Source organism: Apium graveolens, chromosome 4 (genome assembly GCF_009905375.1).
Source record: "Apium graveolens cultivar Ventura chromosome 4, ASM990537v1, whole genome shotgun sequence".
NCBI lineage: Eukaryota > Viridiplantae > Streptophyta > Magnoliopsida > Apiales > Apiaceae > Apium > Apium graveolens.
In genome coordinates, this window is record NC_133650.1 from 56,040,733 (window position 1) to 56,058,740 (window position 18,008).

Consider the following 18,008-nt stretch of genomic DNA (forward strand, 5'->3'; position numbering starts at 1 on the left):
AACTCATAAATTTACCCAAAAGTAAAACTACATGCCTGTAACATTCACGTGCTACTTACTTTTCCAACAGTAATGATACTTGGAAGAAACTTTTTCCAAAAATAGATTTATAACTTCTTCTGAAAATGTCATCAACTTTGGGAATATTATCACAATTGGTACAAATGTTTCTGTAAAGTTGTAAACAAAAAAATGCAATAACGAGTGCATTTTCCATTTAAACAGGAACAAATCACACTGCAAGGGAACATTGATTACGTAAACATATAATAAGAGAAATACATTGCAGCTGAAAATTAAAAAATGAATGAAGCTCTCAATTTTTTTAGTCATCCGCAAGATTAACTATGTACTGATCAAACTCATCATCTACGTCCTCATCCTCTTGTATGTGAGGAGATGTATGCATATGACCTCTCTTTCCATATCCGTTGGTAGAAGCGTACGTAGTCGGCCGAGTATCACGCGATGACAATGTGTGGGGCCCCTGAGTGCCATGACATATGATTGTAGCCATACCAGCATCATCGTGTCCTTCAGAAAAATCCCCAAGTTTGACAATATATTTCGCATATTTTTTATCCCACTCCTAGTCCTCTTCACGTATCATTTCATCCCTACGCTTTACGATTGCATCCTCGTACTCCTTTTTCCTCATCTCAAGCTCGTCCTCCATGAAGTGGTAGTGTCGAGACATTTGATTTAACTCATACTCATGTTCCTCCTTTGAAATGTGACCAGAGTCGAAACTCTTATTAATGTTTTCATCATACTCGATCGTTGATTTCATAAACTTCAAGTGCATTTTTCCATAGCCAACGAACTGTTCATTATCACGTACGACATGCCCTTGTAAGGCCCGTATACCTCGCATTCTTCTCACAAATTGTTTGACCTGGAAAATTTCTTCGCGTTGCGCTTCAGTCCGTGCCTGAGATTCGGTCCATTTATACCAATTAACTTCCCGGTAATCACGAATATCAGAAATAGCGTGTCCATTGCCCTTGTCTACGACCTGACTATAGCAGCCTCAAAATTTAGAAAATGAAATACTACAAAGGGGGAAATTTAGTTGATGGCTTATAATTTTGCAGCTATTTATAGGCATAATTTTATATGGTTAATATGTGATATTAGGTTGTGCAGTTAGAAATGTGGAAATAATTGATATTATTGACCCTATAAATTTTAAGATGAAAGTTTTCAACTGTGTCATTCATTTCAGAACAAAAGTTGACTTGTCAAATCATTTTAAAAAATTGCATGTGCCCACTCCTGTGAATTTAGGAAATCTGCATTTCCTTTACGTATACACAGTACTTAATTCAACTTTTCATATTTGTATGAAGATTCAGACTTTTAAAAATTGACAAGTCGATTTTATCTTATTATTTTTAGTAAAAGATAAGAACATTGTATTCGCTTGCATAATTGATGTTATTGTTTTCTATTACAAAAAAATCAAGGTAGCTTTTCATAAAAAAAATTTGTTGCCGACTCGCAAGGTACCCTTTTTGAAGACTACATTTTTTTAAAAAACAAAAATTACGTACTAAAAATAGGCTTGCATGACTCTCCAACAAAAAAAACAACACTAAAATAATTTTTTTCCAATTTAATATTAGGACTCAAAACTAGGTCTTCATTTAATATTTTCGTTGCAGACTCGCAAGGTACCCTTTCAGAGACCACAAAAAGTCATACATACACTTTAAAAAAAACAAAAATTACGTACTACAAATAGGCTTGCATGACTTCCCAACCAAAAAAAATACCCAAAAATAATTCTTTTCAATTTAATATTAGGACTCCAAAATAAGGTCTTCATTACATATTTTCCACTTGCTTCTGATTCAACACAACTGCAAGTCAATCGGGGAAGAAAGGAAAAAAAATAATATTTATAATATTACCCCATAACGCCACTTCTTCTGGGTCTCGGGGGTGAACCCCGGAGAAAGTGACGTTCTAGGCCACTTTTGGAATATTTTGAATGACTATGTCAAAAAAATGAATTCTCCATTCAAATGGGCTAAAAAATTCCGGGAGCATTTGGTTTGGCCCATTGTTATTCAGAGTACTACTGTTTCCGCAACAAATTTAGTTTTGTAAAAATTGGTGGACTCACCTAATCCGAAATTTCAAAAATTAAAGGTCGACCCAATCCGATTTAATCGAATATTTGATTGAATACTTGGAGGATAAAACGAGAATTAGAAAATTTGGACCGAGTACTCGAATTTTAAGAATGCAGCTGAATAAAATCTTTTGTAGCCATGAAAAAATGTGATCATGCTAATACCATCATTAGTTAAGCTAAAAACAACGTTGGCGGTTGATTTATGCAACTGTACTGGACTATAAAAGACTTGTTTTATTTCTGAATCTGTTATTAAATAAATAATAAAATAAATTCATATATTGTTATTCCTTAAAAATCATCGTACTGTACTTGCAGCGAAACAAAAATAATTTTATATATATAATCCTACTTGATCCTTCTTTTTTTTGAGAGGTCCTAACCATTTGTTTTTAAGGTAATGCAGTTGTTAACGATCTTAGCTTTGCCTTTAAGAAAGGGTAAGATCGTAGTGGAAGAACTAACGCACCGAACACAAATTCAGGGTGCTCAATGCTCGCAGAATCCTGGAGCTGGAAGCGTGTCCAGCAAAAAATCTACTACACAGTACGTACAAAAAGCTAGATGGATTGTCAGTGGAAAGAAAGCTTGCTACGAGTACCACCACTGTACCATTCAGTCATTAACTATGTTGCCCCAAGAGAGGAAAATAACTTGGATTTTTCAAATTACAGTACCCTGTCAAAAAAAATACAAATTACAATAACCCAAATATAAATGTTGGGTGTTAAACACTACTATACCTTTTATACCATATTCACTTGGTAAAATTACATTATATCATATATATAATAGAGTAAACAGGAATAATATAAAAGTAAGGATTCTATCCTCACTGCTAACATATTTATATATTATATTTGCAATTTCATATTAACAAAAGTTAAAGGTTGGATAACATATTAATATCTAATATTCATAATTTCTAAATTACTAATTTAAATTTAATATTTACATCTAGTATTCATATTAAGGTTCTTTATGTTTGGAGCTAAACTATCAATCTCAGCAGGGTACTTATATAAACATAACGGAATTTTGTAAAGCATTAATCTAATTATCCGAAAATAATACACTATCAAAGGAACCCGTGAATTGCTAAGCTAGTATAGCATCAACAATAAGCATTTCAGACTGGATTTATAATGCAAATATTCTTCTTGTTTGGCAAATACTTGGATCGCAGAAGTATAATGACTAGTTTCTTCTATCATAAGTCCAGAAGAATGGTTTTACAACACTACAACAAGCTTACTAGGAGCATAGAAACACCTCAAAAAGTTACAATATTATATGCCTGCCTTGAAAAACCAGTGCAATGGGTCAATTACAGCTTCTATTCGTATGTGAAATGTGCATACAGAATGCTACTTAGCTTAATTTCTCCGCAAGTTTAGCTCTTTTAGGTGATGGTGACATGAAAAGCTTCTTTATGGAAGCAACAGGATCATCCACCTGCATATTATGAATACACAATATTGTGAACATATAGCCAAACAAGGTAAAAGGATTTCAAACATATGAAATGCTCCCTCTGACATTCCATATATACATAAAATTGCTTACCATATGAACTAATTTAGAATACTAAAACATGAAACTTCTACATTGATAGGGTTCTTGCACAAACAGATAATATGGCTCTGGCATTGGACATAATGACAGGAGTACTGTATGCTTATATGAATAGTACAACAGTTTGATCTTTTAAGCTACTAATGTAGGTGTCATGGATCAGCAATAAATAGTTCCATTTGCATCATAAGAAGTTACAACTATCTCAAAACATCCATTCATAATTATCCCCTGCATTCCGAAAGGAAAACCGAATTTAACTTTTTAACAACTGCATTTTTTAACTTCACTTTTGAGATGAACTTTATAGATTTTGGTCAATACATATGTTAAGTTTGTTAACAGTAACTTGCTAGAAGCATTTCTTCTAATCACAAAAACAAAAAAGTTATTCTCTAGAAGGTTTATAAAATCAAATTGATTTCTTGAACTTGTTAATAGTATATAATCAATTTAGTAAATTCCCCAAACGGAGACCGGAAGAGAACATGCAACAAGGTACCAGAGCTTTGGTTTAGCATTTGTATTGTGTTCGAGCCATATCACCCCCAATATACTTGAATAATATGGACACCTTGTTCTGTTTGGTGGTTGGCTCCTCATTAAGATTTACTGTTATTTAAGAAGTTTTATGGTAATCCATAGTGTACGATAGTGATGGAGTGGGGATAGTACTAACAACATATCACCTGATTAGTAGCTTCTCCTAACACTTTATTGTTGTGTTTGGTTGGAGTGAATAAAATTTGGGGGGGGGGGGGGCTGAAATTTGTACCGGTTTAAGGGTAAACATTCATGATGGAATGTTCCAATTTCCATCTTGCCCATTTATTCACAAAACTCATTATAAATAATTGGATTTTATTCCACTCTACCCTCCTCCATTCATATTCTCTCCTTCAGCTTTGTTCACAATTTCCCATCTCATTCCATTCCATTCTCCCCAGATAAACGTAGCCTAAGGTTTTAAGAGATATGGTCATCTAACATAAGCATAGAAATATTCTTTTTGTGTAATGGAAGGGGGTCTAATTTCACGAAGTGTATGTCCTTGATTTCACCAGGCTGCAGCTAGTATAAAATCCAGCAACATGTGTTTCTCTGAAAGGCTATATTCTCAATTCAGACTAATCCCAGTGGATGCTTAAGTGGCTGCGTCATCGACTCCCCGACTCCCTCTAACGGGCAAAGTTGGTTCTAGAAGCCAAAGAGTCACTTTTGGATGATATGTGCACATTTTCCGCCTATGTTTAAGATTACTATCATCTGGTATTTTTATACTAAATAGAAGTACAAAGTTAGGGCTGTAATTCGAACAGAGTCGGGTCGAGTATTTCATTATTGAGTTCGAGTTTGTTTTTATCGAGTCGAGTCGAGCTTAAAAAAATTCGAGCCCAAAAATCTTGACAGAACTCGACTCGTATTTTAAACGAGCCGAGTTCGAGTATGTAATCAAGTTTTCGAGTCGAGTCGATTTCTGGTCTATGTTACTCTGACTCGGGTACGAAGTGTCGGACACGACACATATCCGAATGTCGGACTTATCAAATCTAAAAATTAGGGACACGGGGACACCGTCCTATTTTTGGACACGGGTACGGGGACACGTCATATTTTAATAAGAAACAAGTACGTTAAGCTGGACATCTTAGTATGAAGTAGCAATAGAACTTTGCGAATTTGGCATCTTCCCACTTTTATCTCGTTCTTATTTCTTTTTTTCTTCCATAAATATTAGTTTTGAATCCTAAGTATGACCAATATTTGGTCTATAAATTGGTCAAAGTGTCCTTATTTTAGTCAAAGGATCTGACACTTGTCGTGTCCGAGTGTCCAAGTATCGGACACGGGTACGGAAACCTAAACAGAAGAGTCGGAGTAACATAGTTTCTGGTCGAGTTCGAACTACTCGATTTTTTAAACTTACTTTTAGAGTCATGCTAAATTATTATTTTAATATTTTTATTAAAGATAGTCTGGAAACATATTTTTAAAAATTAAATTACAATGTTTAAAGGCGTACTTGTGAGATAGTACCAACACTTATTCAAATATAATATATAAAAGAGTATTATATTTTAAACACTCATCTCTTAACCATAATTTCAACTATTAAAAGTATTAGTAGGAAATAAATAATTACACAAATATATAAGAAAATGAAGTTATATTTTATGACATATATATTTTTTAATTTTTAATAATAAAATACTACTTTTGGTAATAAAATTAAGACCCACAAATTATGATTTAGTTTTATAATTTAATTGACAATTTTTGGAAATCTACTTTTTAATTTATAAATTAGTGTAACTAAAAAGGTTTATGAGATCCTAATCTTAACCCATAACCCATGCATTTTTTACTTCTATATTGTAATGAAAATATTACAGATCAAATGTCAAATATGATTTAACCAAAAAACTAGGAGCTAATCTCATTGTTATCTTTATTTTTTACTTATAAATATATAAAAATATAAATTTTTATTTAGCAAAAAAAATATATATTTTTAATATTTATATTTATTTCGAGTTCGAGTTGAGTTCGAGCCGGGTCGAACCTGGGTTGAGCTCGAGGCGAGTAAAAACTCGATTTGACTCGAGTTTTTATCGAGCTCAAAATCTTGTTCGAACTCGAGCTCGAAAACGAATTCGAGCTCGTATTATCAAGTCGAGTTCGAGCAGGCTTGGTTCGAATTACAGCCCTATACAATTAATTCTACAAGAACAGAATGCTCAATAAATAAAAGGAAAAAAAAAGAAAGACAACCAATTTATCATACCTCAATCAAAGAAGATGATAGAGATTTCACTGGTGAAGGAGAAGAAAACTCTTTATGACGTTGTAAAGCTGATAGTGTTTGTTTCCAGCCTGGTAGAGAACTGCCAGTCGATGTGATCCAGGGACAGAAATGCCTGTGCTGCCTGATTGGATCAAATTCTACTTTTTCAGAAATTGGTGATTGCTTCATATCCAAACCTGGAGCCATATAAAAAGAGCTTGTAAGCCATCATTTCTTAAGTAACTCCTAGGATACAGAAACCTAACAAAAGTAAGGAAAGGGGGAATAAAACTTGATTTTAAAACACGTTAATTATGCACAAGTATTTACAGTATCATACTAACCAGAGAGTACAAATTAATGATGTCCTAACTTAAAATTATAAAATACTAGCACTTACCTAGATACTACTAAGTACCAAGCTATAAAGAAGACATATCAATATAATAAAAAGAAATCATGAATACATATCTTTAATATAAAAATTGTTTCATGCATATATTGACTGACCTTTGTCTATAATACTATTTACAGCTTCCACTGTTGCCTTGGTTCCATGACCTTCCTGGGTACAACCTTGCTTGCTGCAGGCTATCTCACTACCAGGAGCCCTTTGTGCACAGACAACCATCATTAATGAGTCATTCATGCTTGTTTCATCATTTGCACATGACGTGTTTCCACCTGAGGTTGATACACCAGCGTCCCTAAGTTGAGAGGAACAGAGATCTTCTTGGTATGAACCGCTCCTAACTGCCGCATCTTCCAGCATCAGATGTTCACTAGAACTTTGGGTCATGCTCAGACTGTTGTCCGATTGATCTTTCATCAAAGGTTCTGTTTTGTCAGTTTCAGCAGTCATCTGTGCGTTAGTAACTGGTCCTTCTGCTAACATGTTATCATCTTCGCTTCGAAGTGTATAGCACTGTTCATTTATCTCAGTGCCCAGACATTGTTCATTGTTTGTACCATTACTTTTCCCATCACCAGGTCTTGATTCAAAATCTGATGAAAATCGAGCTCTCAAGTTTCGACCAATAATAGGTAAAGAAATTGTTGGTACGAAGTTCTGCTTTGCCGGTGAAGGACCACCAGCAATTGTCAAATTAAGACTTGACGGTATTTCAGCTAGCGAACTAGTACTAGTCTTGGGAATATCACACGCATTCTCAGAGGCCAAATTAAGGGTGGCTCCGGAATTCTCATTATCAGTAACAGTGGCTCGCTTACAATAAGCATCATCAATTTCACCATTTACTTCTCCAACTAATCTAATATACTCTACAGGACGTGGAGTTGTTGAAAAAGCCCATAGTCCAACACTAGCTCCACAAAGCCGGCAATCCAGAACAATGGAACTCGGATCATACTGTTTACTATTTGCATTTGGTTCAAAAATCGCTTCTGCAGATGAATTCTCTTCAATGGGAACAACACTAGAAGGCTCTGACATATTGACATCCTTGACAGAAGAATTATCTCGAACCTTGTAATCAACAAAGTAAGGCACCAGACGAAATTCCCAACCACATAAACTTACAAGTTTGAGGGCCTATATGATTAGAACGCTTCATCAGGGTATTTGCAATAAGATAATAAAGAACATAAGATCTAACATTCGATAAAACATCATCTATGACTTATTTTAAAAAGTTTAAAAAGGAAAACCCCACAAAAATATTACAAAGTTATGTATAGCAAGAGTAATTATGTCAAAATGTTTTGTCAATACCAAAACATCCTATTTACTACAAGGAGAGGACGTACGGAAAGGTCTATGTCATACTTGTCAAGGCATTGTCAGGAATAGGTGAGTTCCTGGACAATTTTTGTTACTATTTTTGTAATTTTCTGGTTTATAGAGTAATATAACAGCTAGATTAAGAAGATTTAGTGCAGAAATGAAGAGTTTAGACAGAGATTAGAGAGATTCAGAGAGAACAGAGAGAGATAAGAGAGAGAAAGCTAGGGTTTTGAGAGGGAAAATCGGTTATAGAGAGAGAAAGTAAGAGAGAGAGAGAGAGAGAGAGAGAGAGAGAGAGAGAGGGAGAGAGAGGGAGAGAGAGAGAGAGACAAAAATGATGGCAATTGCCTTTTCCATATTATCATTCATATCTGAAATGTAGCATACACAACTGCTTATATAGGCACACTTGACAACTAACTGGATATGATAACCAAATGACCAACCTACCCTTACTACTAAGGATACTATTAATATCACACATTAATGCTGTTTTTCTATATTACTGCTACTACTGAGCTAGTCCTAACATTCCCCCCTACTTCAATCAAACCATGTCCTCATGGTTACAAATATCAGGAAAGTTGCAAGTGAGCAAATCCTCATCTTCCCACGTAGCCTCATCCACACTGCATCCTTTCCACTGAATTAATCTTTGATAAACCATCTTGTGATCCCTCAAAATAATTCTAGTGTCCAGTTGTCTGAGGGGAACTAGATCAAATGTTCCTTGATCATTGACCTGAGGTAACTGCTTCTGCACTCTGTTCTGGCCAATAGCCTTCTTAAGCTGAGATACATGAAACACAGGGTGAACATTGGGCAACTTATAAGCCACCAACCCAATACTTTCCAAAATCTCACAAGGTCCATAAAACTTTGCTGCCAGTTTGAGATTCTTCCTTATAGCAAGAGTGACCTGCCTATAAGGTTGCAACTTCAAATACACCCAATCACCTTGTTGAAATTCCCTAGCAGTTCTTTTAGCATCTGCATAGGCTTTCATCTTGGACTAAGCAGATCCCAATAATTCCCTCAATCTGTCCCACTGCTGCCGTTTGAAGTCCATTAGCTCCTCCAAACTGCTGATATTTTTGTGTTGTCTTTCTTGACCAAGCAAATGTCTAGGTTTCATACCATACACAACTTGAAATGGAGTGGAGTTTAAGGCAATGTGAAAAGTTGTATTATACCACCATTCAGCTGCAGACAACCAACTAGACCAATTCTTAGGCACTTCATTTGTCATACTTCTGAGATATTGCTCTAGGCACTGGTTCACTCTCTCTGTGCTGCCATCTGTCTGGGGATGGCAAGCTATACTGAACAGTAGTCTTGTACCAGACAGTTTAAAAAGATTCTGCTAAAACTCACGAAGGAAAAGACTGTCCCTATCACTTACAAGTTACAATGGTTTCTGGTAAACCATGGAGCTTGTAAATCTGCTCAAAGAATACCACAGCCACACTCTTAGCAGATACAGGGTGAGGGAGAGCAATGAAATGACTATACCTGCTAAACCTGTCCATTACCACCCAAATAACTTCATTGCCTTTAGATTTAGGCAGACCTGTTATGAAATCCATAGCCATATCTCTCCATGGCTCATGTGGAATTCTCAGGGGTTGTAACAGGCCTGGATAAATAACATGTTCCCCTTTCATTTGCTGACAAATTTCACACTCTCTAATCCATTGTCCAATATTCTGTTTTATAGAAGGCCAGTAGAAATATTCCTGTACTCTCTTTATAGTAGCTCTTGTTCCAAAATAAACCCATTGGCTGTGGTTGTGCAATTCCTTGAACACTTGCTTCCTTAACTCTCGTTGCTTACCTATCACCCACCTGCCTCTGTACATAAACAGTCCTTGTCTCATATGGTACTCTTGTGGGCCTCCCTGATCAATAGTAATGGTAGATATAATATCTTGAATTTCAGTATCATCCTTGTAGCTCCCTTCTATTTGTGTCATCCACATAGGGATTACTTCAGATATCTGGCTGCAAGTACCCACTGCTTCAAAGTGATCTTCTGCAGATAACAATACAGTATTTCCCTTCTAATTGAAGTTCATAGTACCCTCTGTATAGTTGCAATTGAAATCCCCTAACTGACACAACCAGTCTACTCCCAATATGAGGTGCCATTCCTTCAAATTAACCACATAAGCTTGAAACTCCATCTCAATATCCTTCCACTTCAGTTTAATCTCTGGACACACAGTTGTACTAGTAATTTTAGTAGCATTGGGTAGTGTCATGTGAATAGCCTCATGAGGTTCAACTCTTAATCCCAGTGCTTGACAAAATTCTTCTGACACCAAATTAAGAGTACTGACCCCATATATTAGAACACTATAATTTTTTTCATACCAATTACACACGAACTGCATTGGCCCTTTCCTGCACACATCCTGAAACCCTAAGGCAGCCAACACTATCTTCTGTTCTTGCCAATCACACTTATCCTCACTAGGATCTTCATCAAAAATAGGAGCTCCTTCATTGTCTTCCTCATTCGTTCCTTCAGCAATCATCAAGAAGTTTTGAGGCCTCTTGCATTCACGACCTTTAGTGAACTTCTCATCACAATAAAAGCACAATCCCTTCTGTCTCCTTTCCTCTCTTTGACTATAAATCAAGGGTCTGGGTTTGGAACTCACAGTCTTTGCATTGCTACTAGTAATAGCAGGAGATTTTGCTACATTCTTATAGAAAGCCTGGTAGCTAAAGTTAGTTTTATAGGTGTTGCTCCTCTTAGGTTGACTGGCCTGATTCTGTTCATAAGATCTTGCTAACCTCAAGGCTTGCTCCAATGTTTTTGGTTCCAAAAGCCTTATCATGCTCCTGATTTCAGTTTGCTCCTATGAAATTCTCAAGGAAATATTCCTCAGTCAACCCAGGTATTTTGCTCAATAATCAATAATTGGCCCCTACTTCTCTCAAATTCATCAAAGTAAGCCTCTACAGTAGTGGATTGTTGCAGCTTCTTAAACTTGTCAAATACAAGTTCTATATCCAGTTCTCCAAATCTTGCTAGAACAGCCTGTGAGAACTGCTGCCATGACAATTTGTCCCTTCCAACCATAAAAGATTTATACCAGTACCTAGGAGTGCCAGTCATGTGCATTGCTGCAATAGCTGACCTTCTGTGATCAGTAACTTTAAAAATTAAAAAGTACTCTTCACAGTCCCTAAGCCATTCTACTGCATCTCCTCCCTCCTTCAGGGATGGAAAAGTGAGCTTCAAGTGTTTCAAGCTTTGGGTGTCCAGCACTCCTCCATTCTTCTTTCCTTTATCTGTTTCAGGAACGCCAGTAGACTTCTTCTGGCCAACTGTGAGTTGTTTTTGCCTCTCTTTTTCAGCATGAGCAGGATCTCCAAATGCTCCTCTTTGCTGTGGATCTCCACTAGCAGCCAGCTCATCTTCAGTCATACTTATCTCCACCACATCTGTATCTTCTTCATTCTGAGAATTCATGAGTACATTCACTCCTCTTAGTAACAGACCAATTTGTTCTTGAAGATTCTCAAATTTCTAATCTGATCCTTCCATAAAACCTTGAAAATTCTGATGCATTATTCTTACAGGACTCTGCTGAGAACTCTCAGCCTGTTTGGAAGCATTTCTGGTATTATAAGTCATTTCTCCTAGCAAAGATTTCTTTCAGTCAGTTTATCAAACACTTAGCACTCACTACTGACTTGATACCTTCTCCACTAGATCTCCTCTATTCCAATTCGATTCCAAACACAACTACAATTCTCCGATTAAATCTATCTGTCACACAACTTCACTCTAACTTCTACTTCAACAACACAACTGCAGAGTGTACTAAGGAGTTGAACTAAAACTACTTCGTTTGTAATTTTCTCTGATTTTGTAAGCAGTAACTAAATCTACAGAAACGAGTTGCTGCAACTAAAACTTACTCACAATCACCTTATCAACTCCAGAATTCACAGATCTGAGTTAAACAGTGAAGAACAGGTACCTGAATTGAGATTAGGCATGACTTCTTACTCTCAGATACGATTACACTGAATTTACAACCGCTCGACTCGTTTACTTCAGCACAACAAGGATGAAGCAGTGATTGATCGAAAATAAGGGCTCTAATACCAATTTGTCAGGAATAGATGTGTTCCTGGACAATTTTTGTTATTATTTTGTAATTTTCTGGTTTATAGAGTAATATAACAGCTAGATTAAGAAGATTTAGTGCAGAAATGAAGAGTTTAGACATAGATTAGAGAGATTCAGAGAGATCAGAGAGAGGTAAGAGGGAGAAAGCTAGGGTTTGAGAGGGAAAATCTGTTTTAGAGAGAGAAAGTAAGAGATAGAGACAGAAATGGTGGAAATTGCCTTTTCCATATTATCATTCATATCTGAAATGTAGCATACACAACTGCTTATATAGGCACACCTGACAACTGGATATGACAACCAAATGACCAACCTACCCTTACTACTAACAGTATTATTAATATCACACATTAATACTGTTTTGCTATATTACTGCTACTACTGAGCTAGTCCTGACAGGCGTAAAGACGAACAAAGACGATAACATACCCCCTGGACGCCTAGGCGATAAGGTGCCCGCCTAGGCGTCCATTAGGTGAATTAGGTGTTCTACTATATAGAGGCATATACTGGATATCAAGTAAATACATTTTGATTGGTTTTAATAATAATTACATTAATGTAAAGGTTAGTCTATTTGATTGAAACATTTTATTAACTTTTGTTTGTTCAATTTTGAGACATCTGTTAAAAGTATGATGGTTATACTCAATTGTACAGCCTTCAAGACGAAAATAGGCAAAGTCAAATCACATATTTAAAAATAAATAAAAAACCACACATTTACATATAGTTGATCGCCTAACACGGCTAATATACGCCTAGGGTCGCGTAGGTACTGACTAATTGGCCTAACCTATTAAACTCAAGACGGTTGGGACGCCTTTTCATTTTTTACCGCCTTTCCTCCTAGGCGACAAATAGGCGACGTCTTAAGACCTATGGTCTACGTACATCTCACCATCATCAGACCCTACTAATATACTGAATATCTTTGGTTTGCGTTTGTTTGTCTTTGTTTATTTGACACGTATTCTTATATGGAATATTAGAAATCACGATCTTAATTTTTTGTTTAAAAATTAACTTTTGTTATTTTCTGGTCAAGTCAGTCCTGTTTATTTATCAGCTAAATAGCACTGTAATTACTGAAAACCTTTTGATACTTAATTTGGAAACAGCTACATACAAACAGGCATTTAAAACTTGGGCCCATCCGCAAAACCTGGTAATATCAACGAAAGACACGGCCTTGGTAAACATTATTGAAAATATAGAAAAGTAAATACATGGAATTTCAAATTTAGTAAAACTAAAAAGGGAATGATGGGCTTATGAAGCAGCAGCGTTATTGCAAACTGAACCATGTCAAAGTTTATTTCATTTTCAAACATAAAAAGATATATAACAAAAATGCACGCTATTAACTGATAAATACATAAATAATGCAAGATTTACCACTACAAAACAAAATAAATATATAATAATAAAAAAAAAAATCACTACAGATTAATCAACAAGTATATCTCCAAAGAAATAGAAAAGACTCTCTACACCAAAATCTTGTACCTGATAGTAGGGTGAAGAAACATCTTGAGATCCGTGGCCTAGGCCTTCTGATGATAAAGCATCAGCAAACATATTGATAAACTTTATATTGGAAGATTCTTTTATGAAGTCATCCAGTTGGGGGCTTTTCATGAAATCAATTGCTGAAGATGATATTACAGGAAGAGCTGACAATTGCAATAATGCAGCATACCGTTTTTTGTAATCATCAACCAAAATTGTAGAAGTTGTGGGAGGAAACTGTGCTAGTGCTTCATCACAAGCATTGTCAACCCATGGGCAGAATATTTTGTGACCATTATCAAGCTTTAGGCTAAATACATTTGCCGCTTTCTCAACTGAATCATGGACGAAAAAACACAAAAAAAGAATCAGATGCAACATAGTCTGGACTTCTGATTGCCAGTGTTTTTGTTTTTGAAATTTTATCAAATATGTAAATGGAACTGCAGACCTCTAAGAATATCAAAGCTATAAAAGTTAAAATGACTTGCCTTGGTGCTGTGTCCAAGATGACGGAGTAGAAAAGAGGAGACGAGATCCACAAGCTTCACAAGCAATAATGTCACTGTCTACATTGATCCAACCCCTCATAGCACAATTCACTGCACTCACTACCTGGAAGAGAAGAACAAAGCTACTTATTTGAAGATTTGATCCAATACAGACAACACGTATGAACTAGTGAAAATTAATGGGAAGTTAGCGACATTATTACATTTAAAATCTCTGAAAACCAAGTAGTATATATAAGGAAGCACTCTGCAGCCTATCTAATACTATAGCTCCAGCTCACAGAACAATTCATAAGTTCATGAAAGTAACTGCGTGCCTTTCTAATAAACAACCTGTATCATTGATTCGATAAAATACAGCTAACTTCTGTTATTGTACTGTCCTAGTAAATAAAAAACTAGCCAACTTTCTTTCAACTTGGGACAGGACATAAGTTATATTCCAGAATAAAGTAAATCCTGCATCAAAAGCACGCTCTTATATAATATCTTGCCTTCACTGTAACCCAGGAGACGAGGAGCAATAAAGAAACTTTAGTCCTATCTAGAATGTCCTCGGTGATACTCTAACTATGTCCTTACTAGCATGTACTCAGTGAAAGAAACTTTAACCATTAATAATGCCGCAAAAATGAAACAAGACAAAGATATGCAAATTTAGTCCAAAGCAGAACACTAAAGTAACTAGGTATACTTTCAAATGTCAAAGCGCCTTGTTTACCAGCGAAGGAGCCAGGAGTATAATGTAAAGGGCTGAGGGGGGGGGGGTTTGAAACCAGTAATAACATTTCTGAAAAGTGAAGGTAAAAGAGATTTTGGGTACCAAACAAACATCGTTGCTAACTAGTAAGTTACTACATATATAAAAAAAATTTAAGGTCAAAGAGGGTTTTGGGGGGGGGGGGGGGGATTCCATGGCACTGTTAGCAAACACTGGCACAAACTGAGAACACCAAAATATTCAATATAAATCTTTTTCAAGCAAATAAATCAAAACGAAAAAAGAAAATGAGTAGACGGAAGTGTGAACCTGAGGTTTAGCAAACCATGTCATGGATTTAAAAGTAGCAAGCCTCTTCTGTAAATCACCACGGTCCCATGGCCTGCATAACGGAGCTCCACCACAAGCCAAAGAATTCTTTGACTGTTCCGCAATACTACCTCTTGATTTGAGTTCCACCTTTGAGAAAGCCCATGCCATATTAGGTCGTTTCAGGCCTCTTTGAGCTTCAACTTTTGATGTACCGTCACCACCAACACTAAGAACAAAAAACCAATTTTTACACATCACTTAACAAGCTAAATTAAAGCATTGGAACCTAACTTTGCTACCCGAGAACAGTGCTCGTAGTTTTTATAATTAGTACTAGTGTGCGTAAAGATAATATTATATGCTAGTACAGAAAAGTTATAGATATAAAAGTTATATACATATACAAAATAATAAGATGATTGGTGAAAATTGAAGTAAATATTTGATTTGAAAGGAAAGGATACAAGAATAAACAGTTGGCTGATACATTTATTTACAATTTCAGCTAGGTCATGAATGTAGAAACAATTGACAACTAAAAACAGAGAGAGAGAGAGAGAGAGAGAGTGGGGGGGAGGGGAAGAGGGAGGGAGAGAGAGAGGGGGGAGGGACAGAGAGAGGGAGAGGGAAAGGTAGGGGAGGGGAAGAGAGAGAGAGAGAGAGAGAGAGAGAGAGAGAGAGAGAGAGAGAGAGAGAGAGAGAGAGAGAGAGACCTGGTAGATTTAGGTGTTTTGGGAGCATAAAAGAGCTTATCCATAACAGCGTTAAATCTCTTCTCTGGATCGTTTGCCATTTCTACGCCACCTGTTCTGCTCCACTGATGACGATGGATTGTACGAGACCTGCCCACCAAATAAGCTCCGATGTTCAAATACCTCTTTCCGGCCTATTAGCCCGAGTCCATCAATCTAAATTACGGTGCCTTTGGCAAAATTTTAAAATAAATAATTTATAATTTAAATTAAATAAGTAATTTAAGTATTAAAATACTTATAATTTATATAAGTGTTTGGATAATTTTTCTTATAAGTCAGATTTTTTAGTTAAATGAAGTAAAATAAATAACTTTCAAATATAATTATTTTAATTCATGAATTTTAAATTAGATTAACATTTTAAAACATATTTTTTAATGTTAGAGTTAATAAAAAAATGAAAAAACATAATAAGGAAAAAAAAGCACATCTCTACTAACATTCAACTTATCAGCTTATAAGTTACAAATTCGACTTATAAGTTGGGTCGACAAATACTCCCCGATAAACTGTTACGGAGTTATAAACAATGTGGTAAAAAGCGCATTAAGCGGACGCTTAAGCGGGGCTTAAGCGGAATCGGAGGTCAAAACGCTTGGATTAGTGCAAAATCGGATATTTAAGCGTTTAATAAAATTTAAGCGGGTTTAAGCGGCTCTAAGCGGAATTAAGCGGATTTTGACCGATTAAACGGTTTTTGATCAATTAAAAGGGGAATTAAAAATAATTAGAAAAAAAAAATCTTATTTTTAAAAAAGGTATAATGTGATATTTTTAAATGTTACTTGTATTTTTTAAGTTGATTATGACTTTATGAATGATTATTTTATTGATTTATTATAATACGTAAATGTTATCTCTTTATTCAAAAAAATATTCATTACTTTTAATATATACATATTTATTTATTTATTTATAATCCGATTAGCGTCCGCTTTTAAAACCGCTTAAGCGCCCGCTTTAGCGCTTAAGCGCTAGAAGGTGACATCATCGCTTAGGTCCGATTTGCGCTTTTTACAACACTCGTTATAAGTCATAAGCTAACTTATAAGGTTGCGTCAAACAGGTTGCGGCAAACACTCCCCGATAAGCTCACTTATAAGCCGTTAAAATCTGATATTAGAATTTAAAAAGTTCTTTAAAATCTGATGATATTCAATTTGAATTTTTAACAATTCATCAAAATCTGATCGTATTCTAAAATTTCATTAATTTTTTTATTTGATAATTTTGTGAAGTTTAATAGCTTTGCTAGTACATTTTTTTATCTTTTGAAATCTCTCTAAATTCCATAAGATTTTGATGGTTTTGTGAAAAACTCAATTAAAATCATCAATACTCTATGACATTTTCCATCAACTCCCTTAGGTCACTTACTGCATCCAAATGTATCAAATTACTCCATCCAAATGTATCAAATGAGTTACGGATTACAATCACACATTTAAAACTTTGTATCAAAAATATCAATATGTCGTTAGTCGAAATTCTTAAAAGTATTATATATTGACTTTTGCACATTTTTTATGAATGATATTATATCCAAATGAAAGGTTTCGAGTTATACTATTTTTGTAAAAATTTGTTAGATTTTTAAAATTTTATCAACTATTTATTTTTAACTAGTATTTTTGTCCGCTACGCTCGGCTTTTGTAAACAAAAAGTTTCTTATAATATTCTATTTTTTGTTTAATATTTTTTAAGGAAATAACCTATTTTTGTAATTATAAAAGTAATTTAATTAAAATTTAATTTTAATTGACGTATTATAATAAGTCATTTTTACTGACTTAGATTTTTATTA

At 35.2% G+C, this 18,008-nt stretch overlaps 1 protein-coding gene across 1 annotated transcript; it reads right to left on the reverse strand.

Annotated features, from left to right (window-relative positions):
- Window positions 1-3,224: 3,224 nt before the first annotated feature.
- On the reverse strand, window positions 3,225-16,347 carry LOC141717989 (uncharacterized). The gene is made up of 7 exons (XM_074520309.1): window positions 16,162-16,347; window positions 15,446-15,674; window positions 14,395-14,518; window positions 13,901-14,238; window positions 7,011-8,052; window positions 6,501-6,697; window positions 3,225-3,595 (listed from the first exon to the last, which is right to left on the reverse strand). Exons 1-7 carry the CDS (start codon window positions 16,239-16,241, stop codon window positions 3,512-3,514), a joined length of 2,094 nt encoding a protein of 697 aa, XP_074376410.1. The 5' UTR covers window positions 16,242-16,347; the 3' UTR covers window positions 3,225-3,511.
- Between the last annotated feature and the right edge of the window lie 1,661 nt (window positions 16,348-18,008).

Coding starts and splice junctions, on each gene's coding strand:
- LOC141717989 (XM_074520309.1), bottom strand. CDS start 16,241: ATGGCAAACGATCCAGAGAAGAGATTTAACGCTGTTATGGATAAGCTC. Junction 15,675..16,161: donor AAAACACCTAAATCTACCAG/GTCTCTCTCTCT, acceptor TTTTGTTCTTAG/TGTTGGTGGTGACGGTACAT. Junction 3,596..6,500: donor TATCATCTTCTTTGATTGAG/GTATGATAAATT, acceptor CATAATATGCAG/GTGGATGATCCTGTTGCTTC.